Consider the following 18,801-nt stretch of genomic DNA (forward strand, 5'->3'; position numbering starts at 1 on the left):
AGAAATAAAAACTATGAACACATGTTTCTATCATAGATACAGTAGTGTAAAGTACCTAAGTCCATTTATTCAAGTACTGTACTTATTCAACTTTGAGGTAGTTGTGGATTAGTTGAGTATTTCAACTTTTTGTTACTTTTCACTTCTACTTCACCACAATTCAGAGGTAAATCGTGTACTTTTACTCCACTACATATATTTAGTATAGTTACTTTGCAGATTTGGATTAATGATGTGAAATATAATCAACACTTAAAATATTGAAGTTAAACATGATGGAGTAAAGTTCACAAGCTACCCTGCAACTAATTAGAATTAGGTGCACCTTTACCAGCTTTGATAAACACTTTAATGTATCAACATTTATATTTCAAACATATCATATCTGACTGGACCAATCTGCATAATTAGTACTTTTACTTTTGGTACTTTAAGTATATTTTGATGCCAATACTTTTCTCTCTAACCTTTATTTTATACTCGTAGGGCATTGAGGTTTCCCTCATTTTCAATGACTTTTTTACTCAAGTAACATTTTAATTGCAGGACTAAGTTGTAAATTTTAAGATAGTATTCCTACACTCTGGTATTTTGATTGAAGTACAAGATCTGAATACTTTCCACACTTTGGTTTATATTGATACCACACTGTGACATGTCTCTACACTGCCAAGCAACCGACGCCTTCTCCACGTGCCTGCTTGTTTTTCTACGTCACTTCCTGGATGGCAGACACTTGAACCAGCTAACTTTTAGCAGCATTTCAATAAGATTCAAATGTTTTTGCTCTGCATCGTTCGTAAACTTTGCAGTCTTCATTGCAGTCTTTAGATTGCACTGTTTGTCATATGATCTCCGATTAAGTGCTTACTCTAACCGCTGTTGACATATTTTCTACGCTTAATGTTGCTAGTTGAATGCCGCTAGCAACGTTAGCTGGTACCATTAGCAAGGGAGACTGCGGTAAAAGTTTAAAAACAGGGATATAATTGAACTGACATTCCTTTCAATGTATGGATCATGCGCTTGTAAGTAATCAAACGTTTTGGCTAACTCTCAGGTTAATTTATGAATACCTCGTTAGAAGTGCGTTTGCGTTAGTTGCAGTTCGGTTCCTCATCATCATGTCTAATCAGCTGACCACAGAGCAGCAGCGAATGATTGAGGAAAACAAACGCAAAGCTTTGGAGAGAAGAGCACAGAGACTTGGACAGACTATCGGCGACAATAAGCAGACCTCGGCAGGCTTCAACAGTACTTCATTGCACACCTACAAACGTCAACTTGACTCTGATCCTGTTGCGGCTCCTCACAGAGAGACACTGAGCTCAGCTTCTGCACCTAAACGGTTTGTTCCGCCTTTCCAAAAAGATTCTCGGAGCTTAAATAATTACAATCAAGGCTCAAAGCAGCAGCTATTATCTACATCTGACAAACGAATCCACCAAAATACTAACTCTGCATCTACCAGACAGGTAAGATGTGTGCTGTAATATTCAATCACTTATTATTTATAGTCAAATTAACAAAGTGTTTCCTCATTCCGTGTACTGTTTTTCCTTGAAGATAAAAGTAATTGACCCACTTCCTCGTGTGAGCAGCCCTGTCTTGTCCAGCGGAGAAAGCTTTGGTGTGAAGCCAGCTCATCCCAAACCTAACCTAACCTCCAACAGTTCTGGTGGTACAGTTGTGCCATTCTACAAGCAAACCAGTAAACCGTGCCAGAGTCCTGTGGCACCGCTTTCCTCCACCTCATCAACTTTCGCTGCTGTACCTGCAAAAAAGCCTGCCATCTCTGTAAGAGGAAAATGTTTAGTTCACACAGAGGGCCGCTTCAGAGTAGAAGTGGGCTACCACGCCGAGCTGATTGCAGTTTTCAAATCCATTCCCTCAAAGAACTATGGTAAGTATCTGCCAGTGCAAATATACCGGCAGACTGTTTGACAGCTGTATGGTCCGAGCAAAGGGGGGCAAAGGGTCTATTCCTAATTTATTGTATATGAAGCAACTACAGGCTCTCAGGCTGATTGATATATTTCAAGTATATGGCTCATTCAGAAAATAACAAGGCTGTATGATGAAGATGTTAGTTATGCACCATTATGCACCAAATAGCTCTGTGTATCAAACCTAAGTAATGACTTACTGTTTTGTGTTAGCAGCAGGTGTTGCAATTTTCAAATAATACCCAGCCATACTGCCACAATTCAACATATAAACACACAATCAGGACAGTCTCCCATACAAGGAAACATAACCAATAACTGAACTCACCACTATAAAAATAAATCTGGCAAAAGCTTCAAAGCTTTCCTCTGCTAAAGAAGCCATGTGCTTAAATCTTTCATACTAACCAGTATCAGTTTTCTATTTAGAAAAATGATACTGGTTAGTTATTAGTGGTAGTTATTTTTAACATATATGTATGTTCATTTCTATGTCTGCACTGTCTTATAATAAAGTCTTATCTTCTGCATTAGACCCAGCCACAAAGATGTGGAACTTCGGTCTGGAGGACTATCAAGTGCTAAGTATGAACATCAGGGAAACAATCATTTCGAACATGCACCCCTTATCTTCCCATTTTGAAGCAAACTACATTATAGGCATGAGAGTATTGGTTTTCTTCAGGTTGCTGCTACATCCCCTATTTTTTTACCCTGTCTTGCAGTGGAGAAAGCTACTGCGGTGGCTTCTGTGTCTTTGCGGCCTCTGGAGGGAATGGAGGTTTTAGACGTTGCGGCAGCCACCAGCGCAGCTTGTGACGGTGCGGCACTGGGGGCGCTGCTGAAGCTGTGTAACGGCTGGCAGAAACCAGGAGCCACTGTGCAGGGCCAGTGTGTCCTGGTTTCTCCGACAAAGTTTGAGGTCGACATCGGTTTCCATGTAGACGTCATTGCAGCATTCAAGCAGATGCCAACAAAGAACTATGGTAAACAGTGAACCTATGCATTTAACAATATGTAATAATGGTTAATTTGAGTTTTATGTGATCCAGACTATTGTTATTTTTGTTGTTGTGTGGCAGACATGAAAACAAAAAAGTGGAAATTTTCGCTAGGGGACTACAAGAGACTCTGTGAGTGTCAACATTTGCTTTATTTAGCTGGTTTCTCTCTGTGGTCCTACTGTTTGTCTCTGGTACATTTGCCATCTTGTCTGACCGTGCTGTGTTCCATACCCAGTGGATGTCCTCAGTGGGATAGCAGCAGTGGAGGTGGAGCCTTTGCCCAGGGCAATAATCCAGGCTTTCTCTGCCAGCTTTGACGGGACAGAAGCCAGGTCTTTAGACGTCCCTGAGGCAGACCTCTCCAGCATCGACTCCTCGCTCACCTGCAGCCTTATGCCCTTCCAGAGGGAAGGAGTCAAGTAGGTGCCTTTGGACTGCCATCAGTGCTCTTTGCGCATGGAGTAGCCAATAAATCAATACAAAGAGGCAGCCTTCATCTAAAATGGGCTCAGTCTTGTGCAAACAACAATAATCTTTTGATAGAAGCCAATATTTCTTTGCCATTCCTCTGTGACTTCAAGTTTTCAGATATGATAATAGATAATGGGATGGATCAGTTTAACTCCCACCCACTGTGGGCTGTGGCTTTTCATTTGAGCATTTCCTTGTGTCCCTGTAGTTTTGCAGTGTCTAAACAAGGCCGCCTCCTCCTGGCTGATGACATGGGCCTGGGAAAGACTGTGCAGGCCATCTGTATAGCAGCTTACTACAGGAAAGAGTGGCCCTTGCTGGTGGTGGCTCCCTCCTCTGTGCGATTCACCTGGGCCGAGGTAAAACATTTAAACATTCTGCAGAGTGTGTTTTAAAAGAGAAAATGACTTGGTAAGTGTCAGAGGTTAACACTGTGGTTCCATTTAATTGTCATTATCGGTCTGAATTAATTCAGCAGTTATGCTCTTAAGGGTATTATCCTGGCCTCCTTAAGAAAAGTGTTGCCTTACACATTGTAATGCAGATTAAAGCTCATCATCTGCATTCCAGGTATGTTAATACTGTTCCCCAAGGACTGCTCGAACGCTGTTAAGTACTTTATCTTGAGTAGGGCAGATGGCAGTATTGAAATCTTTGCATCCATTTAAATGTCTCACAGTTGCAGAGGATGATTTGGATTGTGAGGGGAATTGATGTATAGTAGCTATTTATTAAAATAGGTTATTCATTTGGCCATTATCAATCATAAATATCTGCTTCACTGGATTTTGCTGCTATAGCTTGAACTATATTGGAAAGATATACTGGTCTAAGACCTAGGGGTCACATCATTACGATGACCCAAAACTTAATTGAATGTTGGTTTCGTTTTGTCATTGTTTTCCTTCCATAATTTCAATAGTGTCTATCTAATTTCATGTGTCCCTCTTTCTCTGAGTTTGTGTCTCATCTTCTGTAGCATCTATTCTCTGCTTAACTCACAGCAGCATTACCAACCTGCCACTAGCGGCACATTTTGAGCAGAGCTTTACTTGGCCTTCTGTCTATTGACAAGACAAGACTGTCTGCTCTCTAAATATATATCTTGGATCCAACACAGTCTCCCAATCAGGAGTTGGAATCGCATAGGGGGTTTAGTCACAGGAAGCCAGCCCATTAAAGGACATTTACTCTGTCTGGCTTGGCTCTTATCTCCACTGTTAGTCTTTGGCCAAATCTACTGCAAAACATGGGGGCTATAACTTAGTGAGTGTAAGCCAGGTTGACAGGCGCATGGAGAGGAAGTAAATGAACTGTCAGAAGGATTTGGGCCACAGGGGATTTTTTCTTAACATAATTGGTTATTTTTTAATTGGAAATGCTGTGATATCAGTTGGAGTGAATTATTGGTGATTAGGATCATTCAAACCAGCTGTCAGTCACAAAATGATTATGAATGTTTCTATGGTGTTCATATCAAATGTCGGAGTCTGACTTATTCCCAGTGGTAGGGGATAAAGTAGAGCTAGTACTGTGTTATTGTGTTGTTTCACTCTGCGTCTCTGACATGAGTGAGTTACCCTGCCTGCAGGCCTTCAGACGCTGGCTCCCCTCCCTGAGTGCTGACAGCATCAACGTGGTGGTGAAGGCCAAAGAAAATCTGCACGCTGGTTTGGTCAACATCGTCAGCTACGACCTGTTGAGCAGGATTGACAAGCAGCAGCTAGCAAACACCTTCTATGTCCTCATCATGGTTAGCTTTGCTGTGCTTATAATTGGCTCACCCTTTTAAGCATTCGAAAATAATTACTATGTATGTTTAAATCAAAATATCTTATTTTGTCATTCTGTGCAGGATGAGAGTCACTTTCTGAAGAACATGAAGACTGCTCGGTGTAAAGCAGCCTTGCCTCTGCTGAAGGTGCTCATTGTCATTCTGTTTTATTGTGAAATCTCTTTTTGATTCATTTTTAATTAAATATGTTCACAGAAGCAGGTTCACATGGGTATTGAGGTAAAACTTTGCTGGGTTAAACCTAGAGGAGGCGTCTTAACATTAAGTCTCAAATCAGATTTGTTATAATTATGAGTTTTTATTTATTTTAAACATACAAAACAAAACCAAGATTTACAGGGAAGCCAGATCTAGGGCTTCTAACGTTAAACAACAATTGCTTTTTTAGCCTGAACCAAAAGAGGCTGGACCCAGCAGTTACAGAAGGAGTGGAAATAAAGCATCATTTAAAGGGAAAATACACAATCAGTCCCAGGGTAAACGCATGCACAGTTTTCCCTTTGTCCCTTTTATTAAGTGGTAAATGGAGATAAATCATTGCGTTGCACATGTGCTGTATCTCTATTTCACCTGGTAACATTAAACCAGCTGAAGCAGACACATTGCTGCGTTTGGCTCATGGCTGGGTTTTATTTCTTGCTTTGTCAGCTGGATTTCCTCTACAGTGCTCTGATCAGAGTTGTTTGTCCTTCCTCAGGCAGCAAAGAGAGTGATGCTTCTGTCCGGCACCCCCGCCATGTCCAGACCCTCTGAGCTCTACACACAGATTCTGGCCGTCCGACCTACACTATTCCCTCGCTTCCATGAGTTCGGCATGCGCTACTGCGCTGCCACACAGGTAGCTACAGCCTTAAAGCAACCTTGTCTGTCTAACTGTGATTCTGACTGCTGCTGAGCTGTAATTCTGGTACATCTCAGAGAACATATATGGCTTCAGGTGTGGCTTTAGTAAATGTTTGCTTATCTGCCAAATGTTTAGGCTGCAGCTACTAGAATGGATGTCTTTTACGTGCACTTGGGCGAGAAATCAGGTGTGATGAGACGAACAGGATTGTTTAAATGAAACGAGTGCACTCACTTAAACGTCAGTGTAAATTGGTGAACAGTAAATATGTTGAAACAGATTTTTAGTTATCAGCAGATTCCTCTGCTCTGATTAATTTTTTCTCCCTCCTCTTTTGTTGCTTGGCTCTAGACACTTAATCTTCTTAATTATTTTTAGTCTGTGGAAATAGGAAGAATGCTACATGATTAAAGGCCAATTAAACCCTCTAATTTGGTCCTTATGACTCATTTTCTAGATTGGGGAGATTTTTCCCTGCTCTGTAAAATGTCAGTTATTCCGCTATGAAGAGGCATAACATGGCGTCGCATGTCGATGGAGACTCTAGGGATATGACTTTTATTTCTATGACTTCTAGTTAGTCTCAGCTTTGACTTTCATGAGCACTCCAGGGCTCTGTCTAAATACTCTTGATGTTCTTCTGTCAAATTCCCCTCATGTCTTTTATCTCCGGTCCCTCCTACCACCATTATATATTCTGTTACCAATTTCCTCTCCCGTCTTCCTGTCTTCTCCAGTCGCCTTGGGGGTGGGACTACTCTGGCTCCTCTAACCTGGGAGAATTGAAGCTGTTGCTGGAGGAGTGTTTGATGTTGCGCCGGCTCAAAAGCGAAGTCCTCTCCCAGCTTCCTGCTAAACAGCGCAAGGTTGTCACAGTGACAATAGACGGTGTAAACAGCCGCATAAAAGCCGCTCTGTCAGCTGCTGCCAAGCAGTTGGCCAATGAACAGAGCAATGTAAGTGAAAACTGTGTGTTATAGTCCTTGAGAAAACTCATAAAGTCACATCATTTTAAAGTTCTGGAGTTACACGTATTCACAAACCCTAAAGTCACAGTGTAGACTTTCTGGTTGCAGATTGTAAACTAAACATTCAATCTCTTTCGGGCTCAGACTGTGAAACCCAACTCCAGATTCACTCATCCTACTCATCGTGCCTTGTCAGAGATCATGTAGGGAAATTATAGTTTTTAAATCAAAAACTGGAAGAATTGGAAGAAAAACTTAAAATCCTGACGAATACATCCTTACTCCAGAGATGCTACTCTGAATTATGTTGCAGAAATTACAAGAAAAGATTCTGTTGGACTTAGAGATCTAATTTTTCATAATCCATCCATACCAGAGGATATTGAAGTATTCAAAACCCAAACCTTTTGATAAAATGTATTTAACAGGAACAATAAAAAGTTTGTTCTACTTGAAAAGTAATCTTTGTGATTACAAAGTCATCATAGCCAAAAACAGATTAAAAAATAGCCCAAGAAAGTTACATGAATTGGTTCACACGAGGTCATCCTTTCAGGCTGGGAACACAAATGAGTGCTTTTAAACTGACCCAGAATACCCCAGCAAGTCTTATTTTAAGAATACTTTCACACTGAGTCGCTTAGCGTGATTCTTTATTATCATACAGCTCCTCAGAGTAATGGCAGTCTTATCAAATCATCAGTCAAAATCTACTGTCAGTTCTTATCTAGTGCTTTTCTTATCTCTCTTTTCAGAAGAAGGAAGAGAAGGACGCCCTCCTCGTCTTTTATAACCACACAGCTGAAGCCAAGCTGCAAGCCATTATGTAAGTGCAGACCCTCTAACAGTCGGGGATCAGTAAATCAAATCAGCTTAAATGTGATGAGCACTGAGATTAAACATGTAAAATGAAACAGAATCTTTTGTCAGGCCATTGTGATTGCACTGGTTTTGGAGATGTCTTTAAAGAGTTTTAATAAATACACTTGAGGACTAAATATTTCACTGCTTTCTTTTAAACTGGGTTTTTTGTTTCTGTCACTGCCAGGGAGTACATCACAGACATGCTGGAGTGTGGGAGGGAGAAGTTTCTTGTGTTCGCCCATCATAGGTTAGTCCTGGATCATATCAGCAGCGAATTGGGAAAAAAGGTGAGTCAGATGTTTGGATACAAAAGCCATGTGTGAAAGAAAAATGAGCTGCAGGGAACATGTGTGGGCAGCACATTTGAGCTCAGTTATACTACTACAATGACTTTATTATGCCTTTTTACAAGGGTTGTTAATTTTTGTTGATTTGTGCTGGTCTGCTATTAATCTCTTCTTTCTTTTCCTATAGAACGTGAGTTTTATCCGTATTGACGGCTCCACATCCTCTGCTGATCGGCAGCAGCTGTGTGATCGGTTTCAGAGCACCACTCAGACCTGCGTGGCTGTACTCTCCATCACTGCGGCCAACATGGGCCTCACCCTGCACGCTGCAGACCTGGTGGTCTTTGCTGAGCTTTTCTGGAACCCAGGGGTGAGCCACAGGAAGTTAATGCAACAACATACTGTGTACTCATTGTGGCTATTTTACTAGGATTGTTTTTTTATTTAGTAGTATTTTCATTTTCAACCTAATTTTGGTTCATGCCCATCTTGTCTTTTAGCTTCTTTTTCGTCAACAGAAGCTTAGGTTTTGATGTATCTCCCAAAAATGACAGACAGAGAAGATTTACATAGTGGTGGTTGAGATGTTTATTTGCCCTTCAGGGGCCAACATCAAAGCTGTACATCTTCTTCATCTGCCCTGTGTTAGAAAGTGACTTATAAAACACTTTCTATTGCTGCTATGTAAAATGGAACTGAATTTGACTTTTCGTGGCTTTTCTTCCAGCCAATATAGGAATTTCCCAGTCGCTTTTTGTGACAACAATGTGACACAAATGGCAATACAGTCGAATGGGGCTTTCTAAAATTGGGCAGCAAAAGGGGGACAAATCCACAAAAAAAACTCCATTCAAACGGATCTAATTCTTGCACTCTACCTGAACTCTGCATAAGTAACCATATCTTTCATTTCCAGCTGTCGGAAGCTTTATTCCTGAATAGTGACTCAGCATTTTATTGACTTTTCTCTTTATGCAGCGCAGTAGTCAACGTAAACCTGAATAAAGGTTTGGTAATAAAAAGGAAAACGCAAATGCTAATTTTTGCAATTGCTTTTTGTCCCCTGCAGGTTCTCGTGCAGGCCGAGGACAGGGTGCACCGTATTGGACAGACCAGCAACGTGAACATTCACTACCTGGTTGCCAAGGGAACAGCTGATGATCACCTGTGGTATGTGGGCAAGTGGGCAGTGCGACCCAAATGTTTTAAAGTCCTTTTCCTTCCATATTCATCCGTCTACTGTAATGGGGGGGGAGGAGGGCTCAAGGGCTCACGGTAGCATTAATTGTCTGACACCGATTGTGACAAGGACTGCATTAATTGTTCCTGCTCTTTTTTTAACAATGTTTATCTTTATTGATCCAGGCCAATGATCCAGCAGAAAATGAATGTCTTGGAGCAGGTGGGTTTGTCTGAGTCAAACCTCTCCGACAAAGCAGTGATCGCCAGCTTCCACTCCAAGGTAAGCTCTGCATCCGTATAGAACAAAATGTATAATCCTGTTCACAGTTTTTGAATAGCATTACCATATTTACTACACAGTACAACAGAGCTTACATGGCTAAATAAATAAGAAATGGTTTCAGTGGATTGAATGAACGGATGGTTTGGATTTGTTCAGGACCCTAAACAGAGGAGCATCATGGAGATGTTCCAGAGGTCTTTCACTGGGGATAACGACATGGATGAAGCCCTCTTACTGGAGGCTGCAGACGACTGGGATGACACCCCGCCTGAAAACAGTTCTGCTCAACGCCATGGTGTTGTCGGACAAAACCCCAGCAAAAGCGGCATGATAGACCTTTTCAGCAGATGACTCTGAAACCCTCCCTGTTGAGCCTATCATGACTTTTCAGAGCTACTTTTTGTAAAAGATGTAAAATAACTGAACAACCCTATATATATTTTGACAGATAAGAAAAAATAAAGAAATGTGTAACACATTTTAACTTGTTAATCGCGACATCCATACAGAGTTAACCCTTCATTGTAGTAGTTGGCAATCTGAGATGAATGTATAGTCTCGATTGAGCTAAAGGCTATCGAAAAGATCAAAAAGAACTACCTTTAACAGGGAAAGGAATACATGGTCACTTTATTATAGATCCATCATCTGCAAGTCTTTAAAGTGTGTACATGTCATCTCTTAATGTATATTTCATGATTCATGGAGTGACAGATTTTGTGTTTTACCATTATGTTACAGAATAAGCCCCAAAATACAAGAGACACTAGAAGACCTCAGTCTCACTGCTCCGGATCAGCACTTCCTTCTCTCTGTGGGTTGCAGGGATCTGAATTATGTTGGTCACCTGTAAATTAAAGAGGAAAATTAGCTCAAATTATCTAAATGCAACATATTAATAAGTAATGTATGGAGCGAGACCCTGCCACCAATAAAACAATAATATCAATGTTCATATTCCTCAGGCACTAAAACTAATGCTTTAGTAAATTGGCATCATGAGAAGATATACACACTTCAATTTAAATGATCCTTTACACTGCAGCCGTCATGATTAACTTCACTCTAGGTGCAGTTTTACAACTCCATGCCAGCTGATGTTAGGGACAATATGAAGATCAATGGCCTCATTTATCTGTATCTGAAGAGAGGCCTCTCTTGCCACTGGAAGCAATCTGAATATTCATTATCAAGAGACTTATCTACTTGCTCGATACTCAGACTCCTGACAATGTTATGTGGTAATAACTGCACCCTGTTTCACAAAATCCTGGTAAATATGCATATGTCTGGCAATGGCTCAGTCTGTATGGATTTGGCCTGGTAACCATAGGGTCGCCGGTTCAAGTCCCTGAACAGACCTAAATGTGGTGTGTGTACTGGTACCTGGGGTGGTCCCAGTTCACCTCCTGGACACTGATGTCAATGAGCAAACCCCGGGCGCTGTACAATACCTGCCCACTTCCCTTACTAGGTTGGGTTAAATGCAGAAGTCCAATTTGAGTGCATTTACGTGTGTGTGAAAGAAAAGAGTTTCATCTTTCGATTCTAACACAAAGAAGTCTGGCCAAATGCGTCTCCTCCGAAAAACACCAAGTACCAAGAGTAATGTTGTCCGGAATTCACCATCCAAGTGTAGCAGCTTTAGTGTTAACATAGCTGACCTACAGACTTTGAAGGATCAAGCCCTGAAATTGGAATAACTTCATACCTTCATGAAGGTTACCAGACATTTCTTCAGTAGAAGATCTGGACATTCCTGTGTTTTCATCTGAAGAACTGTCTTGCTCTTTCTCTGCAAAAAATGTACCCATTTAAAGTCTCGGGTTTAAAACATTTTTCTTTTCAATCGTAGGAGTTATAGCTGGGTGAAATATCGTTTCCAGCAAAAAGAGAGTATAAAAGGCAACAAGAAACAAACTGTGAAGTGGTGTTAGTTATTTGCAGGCAGATGGTGTGCCAGATGGAAGAGACTGTCGCACACATCATATGATTACCTGAAGTGATTGTGTTAGTCCCTCCATCAGCAGTGAGCTCTGCGTCAGAGCAGATGTCACCGAAGATAAAACGGATCTTCTCCTCTGCATGCAGCTCATTGGAGGAGCCGTGGACCGAGTTGTGGAGCATGTCGGAGGCAAAGCGCGCCCTAAGAGAGTCTGGGGATGTCATCTTTGCTTGGTCTGGGTCTGTGGGGCCCATTATGGCCCTCCACTCCTCCACTGCATTTTCCTTGGTGAGTACAAGCATCATACAGGGACCCCTGAAACACAAATTGAAAGGAGGTTTAAACAACACACCAAAATGTGTGTCAATTTGGGTATTTTGACTGTTTCCTGTTGAAGCCTGAGGCATATAGAGGACTGTGCATTGGATTATTTTACATGCAGGGCTAGTTTATATGACAGTGATTGATGACACATGCTTTATGACTGAAGAACCGTAACTATTCAACGTCAATGCATGTTACACCTTCAAACTAAGAGGTGAAAGAGCATTGCACCTTTTTATTATTTCTGTTTAGGTGATTTTGATGATCAAAACAAAGTTAAGCTATTCACCATAATGTGCTCTTTGTTATATATATGAAAAATAATAACTTTAATTAATTTGTAGAATAATGAAAATCCTCTATAACATGGCTCTTTTTTATTGTAACAAAAAGCTGCCTTACCCAGTGTGGATACATTTGGGGAAATACAGGTACTAATACACTCCTAGACATGTCGGCCACCCTTGGGCAAGAATATAAAACTAAAATTAGGCTAAACCTGAGCTAACATTGAGGGATAGTGACAGTAAAGGTGTTTCTTTTCAGGCTGAAATGCCCAGCTGCACATATCTCTCTGCACTTAGTAACCGAGCAGTTGTGTAACAGCCAAGTGAACAGAGCTATCGGGGCAGAAGATCTAAAAAAATCTAATATTTCTTTGCACAATGGAACAAAGAAAGAAATTGAGAAGGACTTCATAGCCACTTGCCTGAGGCTGCCTCGATTTAATGCAGCCAACATTACTGTTAAATCTTCCAGCGGCAACAGGAATTAGGGCGGGTCTGCTGGGGTCACTCTGCTCCTTTCTTTTTGCTGTGTTCGGGTACAAACTTACCGACACATGAATTCCACCAGTTGTTTAAAGAAAGGCTTCTCTTTGTGCTCTTTGTAAAACTCCTCGGCCATCTCCCTCGACAGCACCGCCTCCTTCAATTGCGTTACAGAGAAACCTCTGCCCCTGATCTCCTCTAAAATTGTATCTGTTAAGAGTGAATAGAAAATGGAATTGATTATTTAAGCACATTTTAACAAACACAAATACATTTTTATTGATGGCCCAAAGGTACCTCTGTGTTCTTCCATTGCATCAGGTTTGATCACTGCTAGAGTTTTCTGTTTAGGGAAGAAGAAGTTAATCTCTTGTTCGGCCTCTTCCAGGCTTTCGCTGCCATGCAGCTGGTTGATGGGCTCATTCTCCACTGAAAACCGGGCCCTTAGACTGAGTGAGGAGGGATACAGAAGTCAGCTCTGCAGGGACGTACAATCAATATCTAATAGCTCACATTTGAGAGTTTCATGGCATTATTTTTGGACTAGGTGGTGTACTCTATTGTACTTTTCTTCAACCTGCCTTGTCTGCTTCTACTTCAACTAGTGGTTTCCCACATTTTTAAGATTGCCTTCCAAGAAGCTGCAGAAACTGGAGCATGGTGCATTGCAGGCAGAAAGAGATTACAACAGAATGTTCTCTCTAAATGTATCTTTGCCTTTGGCTGTACTACTGTCAGAAGAGAAACTGTTTTCAACTGTTGAATTCTTCCTGCGTGATTGTACAATGGCAAGCCTATTCTATCTTTAATTGCACTAGTGATTTAAATAACCTGCAAAAAACTGACAAGGTTAAAAAGAGGTTACAGTTATTCCTAACTAGCCGTCAGATCAATTAAAAAGGAGAAGTCATTTTTCCACAGCGACTTCATGACTCATTGCAGTGTGTAAATGAATACAGCCTCGCATCACTCACCATTCGGGATTTTCTTCTTTGGCTTCATTAACGTCAGAGGGACCAAGCATGTTCTTCCAGAGATAGACAGCTCCCGTTCTGGACAGAGCCAAAGCTAGCACTGGCCCACTGTAAATACTCACGGTTTAAATACGTATCTGCAGGAACATACTACTCTTTAGAATGTTTTTTTAGAGCACGTGTGTCACCTGGTCATGTTTCGAAGCAGTGCAGGAAAATAGTCCGCCTCAACGTGTTGGTAGTAAAACTGTCTGACCTGCTCCTCTGTCAACATCACGTCTCTTTGGAGAGCCACGGTGAAGCCTGACTTATGGATATGATCCAAGATCTCCTCTGCAGACCGGTGAAAATAAAAGACACACTCATTTGCCAGTTTAGGTCGAGACATCTAGCTAATGCAGTGTAATGCAACAGTTATACAATAAATCCTAATCATGAATGTTTTTCTATTAAGTTTTAGTTCAAATTGTTTAAGCAGTTGGCTTTTGTTAGCAGTTTGTTTATTGTTTTGTATTATAATGCATTAGTTTAAGCTATGTGTATCTTATAAATTGGCATATTTTATTTTGAAACATTGTCATATATTTTATTTGTTGCAGAAATCATTCAGCGAAAAAATCTGCAACAGCAGATGTTTTATTCAACATCTTTACTGTGGAAATCAAAAAGCAGTCCCACCATTTCACTATGAACCATCTTTATGTGCGTGTACCTGTGTTCACAAACGTGTTAACTTGTTTTAGCATTTGGCCCCGACCCCACCTCTATTTTCTCTGGCAACGTCAGGCTGGATAAGAGCCAGTGTCCTCTCCACACGCTCTTCCTCCCCATCCTGCTCCGTTGCTGAGGCCGTCCTAAAGTTGGGGAAGAAGAAGGCGAGCTCCCTGCTGGCCTGGTCGATGTCCTCACTACCGTGCACTGCGTTGAACAGTGTCTGTGTGGCGTATTGTGCCCGCAAGCTGCAGGAAGCCAGGGGGGAGTAACGAGAGGAGAGCAGATGGTTGCTCGGCTGGTGCTCAACCAGAGAGAAGCATAATGTTTGGGTGTGTCTGACGGAGCATGCAAGAATGTGCTGTTCATTTGCTTTACGCGACTTAAGCCTGAGATCGTTTCACACTGCACACATTGCAATAAACAGTGTGAATACACACACACTATAAATGTTCTTTCTTACAAATACTGGAGAATGATCTTCCCATCATATCATATCTTACAGTTTTAACTCTTTTTGTGAATGTAGTATAATTTCCAACAACTAACCTTTCTGGGTTTTCCCTCCTGGCTTCCTCTATGTCTGCTGGACCAATGAACTCACGCCATGCTGGGACAACGTTAGCTGAGCCCTCAACCTGAGAGAGTACCAGAATGTGGGACGGACCACTGGACATAAACTGCACCAACTCCTCAAAGCAAGCCTACAAACCACATAAACACAGAGACAAGAGAAGACACATGTGTTAGGGCAAAATCAGGCCTTACATTTACAAAGTGAAAAAGAATGAAGAAAGGCAGATAAACAATATATATTATCATATTTTGTATGTACATTGTTCTCTAACTAGCCCCTTTCCTCATGTTTTGTTTTTCTGAATCCCTAATCATTTAGTCTCATCACAAACAGCCCGATAAGCAAAAAAACCAAAAACGCTTACAGAGCAGACCTATTTTAAGCCCAGTGCAGAAATGTAGATGGAAGTGTGATGTATTGCAAACTAATTGAAATGATTTTTGCACTGGTCGTGACTGCTCTACCATTAGGATGTTTATTCAGAATTTAAATTGCCCAGACTAATCTCACAGACGAGTGTGCCAACTCTACAATGAGGTACAAAACACAATTAGTGTATTTATCTGTCGTATTTCTTCTCTCATGTTTGGGTGAGATGTGCTATTTAGCTTTAGCTCCATACCTCTTCTGCTTTTTGCTGGTAAAAATCTCGAGCCTCAACCTCAGTCAGCATGCGTTCCTCTTGGGCCAGGATCTCAAACCCAGCGTCTTGAATCTAGCCAGGGGATTAAAGTCAGGTTAATGAACTAATGTCAGCAGGAAAGGTTGAGGCAATATTGTCTCTCAGAATGTGAGCAGTCTGTGTACCTTCATAATGAGCTCATTTGCCTTGCCGTGAGCAACAGCATCTGGTTTTATGATGGCAACTGTGTAGGATTTACTGGCAGGAACTACAGGAAAAAACAGCTTGAGTGACGGTTGATAATGCAAAAATAAAATGGTGAATGGAATCATGATGATGCTGGTTAACAACAGTGATTATCATGGTAACAACATTTGAGGTATAATAAAAAATGACTAAAAACATATTGAACACAAGTAGTATTATACCGTCTCCACATTACCAATTATGCTTTCTTCTTCTTCTGACTGCTCAGGTGTCTTCTCCTCGTCTTTTTTCTCATCATCCACCAGACCTTCATCTATAACCTGTAAAAATACCAGATAAAGCAGTGAATCCCTGAACATGGTTGTGTACAAACTCTGCAATGCCATTGATTATTTTATTTGATCATCATCCCGGGAATTTTGTGACCAACAGAACCTTATCAAGGGTTCAACTTGTTCCTGTGAATACTTGAGAGGTTCCCAGGAGACAATGTTATGTCAAAAGTTAAAGTAAAAAAAACAACACAATTAATCGATTGACTTGCAGCTGCTGATTCACTTTCTTTGTCGAGTGGCTACGGCCGTTTCATCAGAAAGACATTTAACGTGTCACAGAAGGAAAAGCACAGCAGTAAATAAAAACATATTGACAACTGAATTTGTTTAGCTGCTTCAGTTTAAACACCTCAAATTTGTCATTGCTGACTGGGATACTAAACAACATTTCTGCATTGTGGTTCCAGCTCTGTAATATGTGAAATAACTTTACTGTGTATGTTTATGTATTTTACTGCTCACCCCTTTGCGTTCAACACCTTGCTCCAGGACCAATTTTTCCTTGGCCAGTTCCTCCACAATTATCCTTTGAAGGAGAGGAGCGTTGGCCCCTCGCAGCACAGCCACCAGCTCCCCACCCTGTTCATTCAACACAGTCCAATTTAACTTAACAAGTGGAAACATATTGAAATGCATTGAAACAACTTCAGGCCCATGCAAGCAGGATGCACAAATAGCATGAGTTTGTAACAAGAACAAAACATGAGTGCAGGTTTAGGAATAAAACAAACTCTATGAAAAGATAAGACACAGGTTATAATGTGTAAGGCTCATGATCATGATGGTCCTTTTCCCTTGCCATTATCATAACACCTCTGATTAAGGATACGATGTAAAAAGAAATATATACAGGAAATGAATGTGAATAACTTCATTAAGAACATTTTAAACAAAGGATGCACAGTGTGAAAACAAACATTTACTATACAAGCAAGCAGGCAAACACAATATATATCCACACACACTCACCCCAAAGAAGAGGAAAGTGGGCTCGCATTTCCCTCGATACTTCTCCAAAGTGTCAATACTGTCTGCCTCGGCCTGCACCGCAAGCACACAAACACATTAAAACGCGTTTAAGGCTGCTCCTTCTCTTGTTTACACATTTTAATTATTCACTTTGTAAATTTAATTTGAACTTACTGTGGCAAAATGTAATAGGTCATCAGCCAGTTCGTTCTTTATTTTCCGTAAGAGACTGACCACAGCTCGAGAGGGGCCACACCACTGCTGGTACACATCTACAACTGGAACAGTTGTGAGTGATGAGGGTGAGTGGACTGGTGCAAGCATTCAAACTGCAGTTTTCCCAATGAACACAGTGTGGCAGAAGCTTACAAGAAATGATACTCATGACAGTCACCATTCAATTTTGTTTCACTTGTTACCAGTGAGTTCTGAATACATTTTAAAGATTATTTTAAATGAATAAATTGTTATTTAATCTCATGAGGACATTATTTTCCATAGGGGGTGAATATAAAACTCAAACAAGTAAGACACAGAAATAGATAAGATGGACTAACATTGACAAACTACAGACTGGTTTACTTATAACTTAGGCGAAGGTTACGTATTTTATTATCGTTTTACTGCAGTTACAAACCTCTTGTTAAAATCTGTGTCCAGAGAAAAAGGGGGTAAAGTTCTGGTAGAGTGGATGATCTGGGTCATCTATGTGATTGTGTGGCTGTGCGTGTTAGGGATGGATGACACAATTGGTTGGGGGTGCGAATACTAATGAGTTTTGTTGCCATTTTGTTGATTTAGAACCTGCAATTATAATGGATTTTTACTTGAATTGTATGTAATTGACCAACACGAAGTAGTCTTGTTTTAAATATTCTAAAAACCAAAGAAATTTGAGTATCTGTCCATAGACAACTTTAAGCTGTACACTCCACAGAACTGTGCTTTATAGAAGAGTGGCCAGTGCTAAAAACATCCTGATTTTCATGGTTTGTTATGGTTTTATCAATAGCTTTTATTCATTTACTTAGACTGTATAGTTCATGTCAGCATCATTATTTGATCATGCGTGTTTATCCAATATTTAAAAACACACTTTTTGTCAAAGTGTGTTGTTAAAATGTGCTCTACTAATTGACCTACAATCAGTTAAATCAGACATTATTACCTGTTAAACCTTTGGTTGCAAGCATCTCCTCCCACTGCTCTTGGTTTGTGATAGACGCCTGTAAAAAAACGAATTAACATCAGGGCTTCATGAAGTTGCCAACATTACAGACGCCATGTTGTGTTTTTCCAACCTGCAAACTCGCTTCTTTCTTCTTGCCTGCCATTTCATTAGTTAATATTATAGTTTTGAATCCACATGAAATGCTACAAACGTTATGCTGATTACTTGATCCAGCTGCTCAATTGCTGCCTGCACTTGTTTGGCCCGTTGGTCGCTAAGCAACGATGCTTTCCGCCTTCTGTTTTTCGATGGAAGTGCGCTTCATTAACTTTTTAAGATCGTTATCTTGTGTTGTTGTCCCTATTAATTAACACCAAAGCTGGTCGGGGTTTCGTATTGTCATACCGTTTGGTTATTGTAGGACACATGGCAGTCAGACTGAGAGCTAGAACTACAATTCTTCTTCTTCTTCTTCTTCTTCTTCTCTCTTCTAAAGCACTGCAGTTCCTAGGGCGTTTCCGTTTCCGTCCCCAAAACATAACATGCACAATA

General features: G+C 40.8%; 2 protein-coding genes across 4 annotated transcripts; one reads left to right on the forward strand and one right to left on the reverse strand.

Moving 5' to 3' along the window:
• Positions 1 to 687: 687 nt before the first annotated feature.
• smarcal1 (SWI/SNF related, matrix associated, actin dependent regulator of chromatin, subfamily a-like 1) lies at positions 688 to 10,122 on the forward strand. The gene is made up of 17 exons (XM_063888493.1): positions 688 to 1,475; positions 1,567 to 1,903; positions 2,481 to 2,531; positions 2,672 to 2,932; positions 3,029 to 3,079; positions 3,186 to 3,369; positions 3,630 to 3,780; positions 5,013 to 5,174; positions 5,277 to 5,342; positions 5,914 to 6,054; positions 6,798 to 7,016; positions 7,784 to 7,854; positions 8,077 to 8,179; positions 8,367 to 8,549; positions 9,249 to 9,349; positions 9,545 to 9,641; positions 9,801 to 10,122. Exons 1-17 carry the CDS (start codon positions 1,014 to 1,016, stop codon positions 9,993 to 9,995), a joined length of 2,835 nt encoding a protein of 944 aa, XP_063744563.1. The 5' UTR covers positions 688 to 1,013; the 3' UTR covers positions 9,996 to 10,122.
• On the reverse strand, positions 8,772 to 18,756 carry nme9 (NME/NM23 family member 9). 3 transcript variants are annotated; one of them, XM_063888495.1, is made up of 17 exons: positions 18,655 to 18,756; positions 18,247 to 18,304; positions 17,253 to 17,356; positions 17,079 to 17,150; positions 16,572 to 16,688; positions 16,010 to 16,094; positions 15,753 to 15,835; positions 15,568 to 15,660; positions 14,918 to 15,072; positions 14,420 to 14,616; positions 13,846 to 13,990; positions 13,658 to 13,765; positions 12,981 to 13,132; positions 12,749 to 12,893; positions 11,642 to 11,904; positions 11,356 to 11,439; positions 8,772 to 10,491 (listed from the first exon to the last, which is right to left on the reverse strand). In XM_063888495.1, exons 2-17 carry the CDS (start codon positions 18,269 to 18,271, stop codon positions 10,427 to 10,429), a joined length of 1,893 nt encoding a protein of 630 aa, XP_063744565.1. In that variant the 5' UTR covers positions 18,272 to 18,304; positions 18,655 to 18,756; the 3' UTR covers positions 8,772 to 10,426. The 3 variants fall into 3 exon arrangements, with proteins under 3 accessions (XP_063744565.1, XP_063744564.1, XP_063744566.1); XM_063888494.1 differs by having other exon boundaries at positions 18,380 to 18,717; XM_063888496.1 differs by lacking the exon at positions 11,356 to 11,439 and having other exon boundaries at positions 18,380 to 18,717.
• Between the last annotated feature and the right edge of the window lie 45 nt (positions 18,757 to 18,801).

The sequence above is a fragment of the Eleginops maclovinus genome, chromosome 7 (genome assembly GCF_036324505.1).
Source record: "Eleginops maclovinus isolate JMC-PN-2008 ecotype Puerto Natales chromosome 7, JC_Emac_rtc_rv5, whole genome shotgun sequence".
Lineage (NCBI taxonomy): Eukaryota > Metazoa > Chordata > Actinopteri > Perciformes > Eleginopidae > Eleginops > Eleginops maclovinus.

Excerpts from the sequence above, each read along its gene's own strand:
- smarcal1 (XM_063888493.1), top strand. The coding sequence starts at position 1,014 with ATGGATCATGCGCTTGTAAGTAATCAAACGTTTTGGCTAACTCTCAGG. Across the intron at positions 1,904-2,480 it reads CATTCCCTCAAAGAACTATG|ACCCAGCCACAAAGATGTGG; the intron begins GTAAGTATCTGC and ends CTTCTGCATTAG. Across the intron at positions 2,933-3,028 it reads GATGCCAACAAAGAACTATG|ACATGAAAACAAAAAAGTGG; the intron begins GTAAACAGTGAA and ends GTTGTGTGGCAG.
- nme9 (XM_063888494.1), bottom strand. The coding sequence starts at position 18,412 with ATGGCAGGCAAGAAGAAAGAAGCGAGTTTGCAG. Across the intron at positions 15,836-16,009 it reads AGAAGAAGAAAGCATAATTG|TTCCTGCCAGTAAATCCTAC; the intron begins GTAATGTGGAGA and ends TTTTTCCTGTAG. Across the intron at positions 10,492-11,355 it reads GTCTGGTAACCTTCATGAAG|GTGACCAACATAATTCAGAT; the intron begins GTATGAAGTTAT and ends TTTAATTTACAG.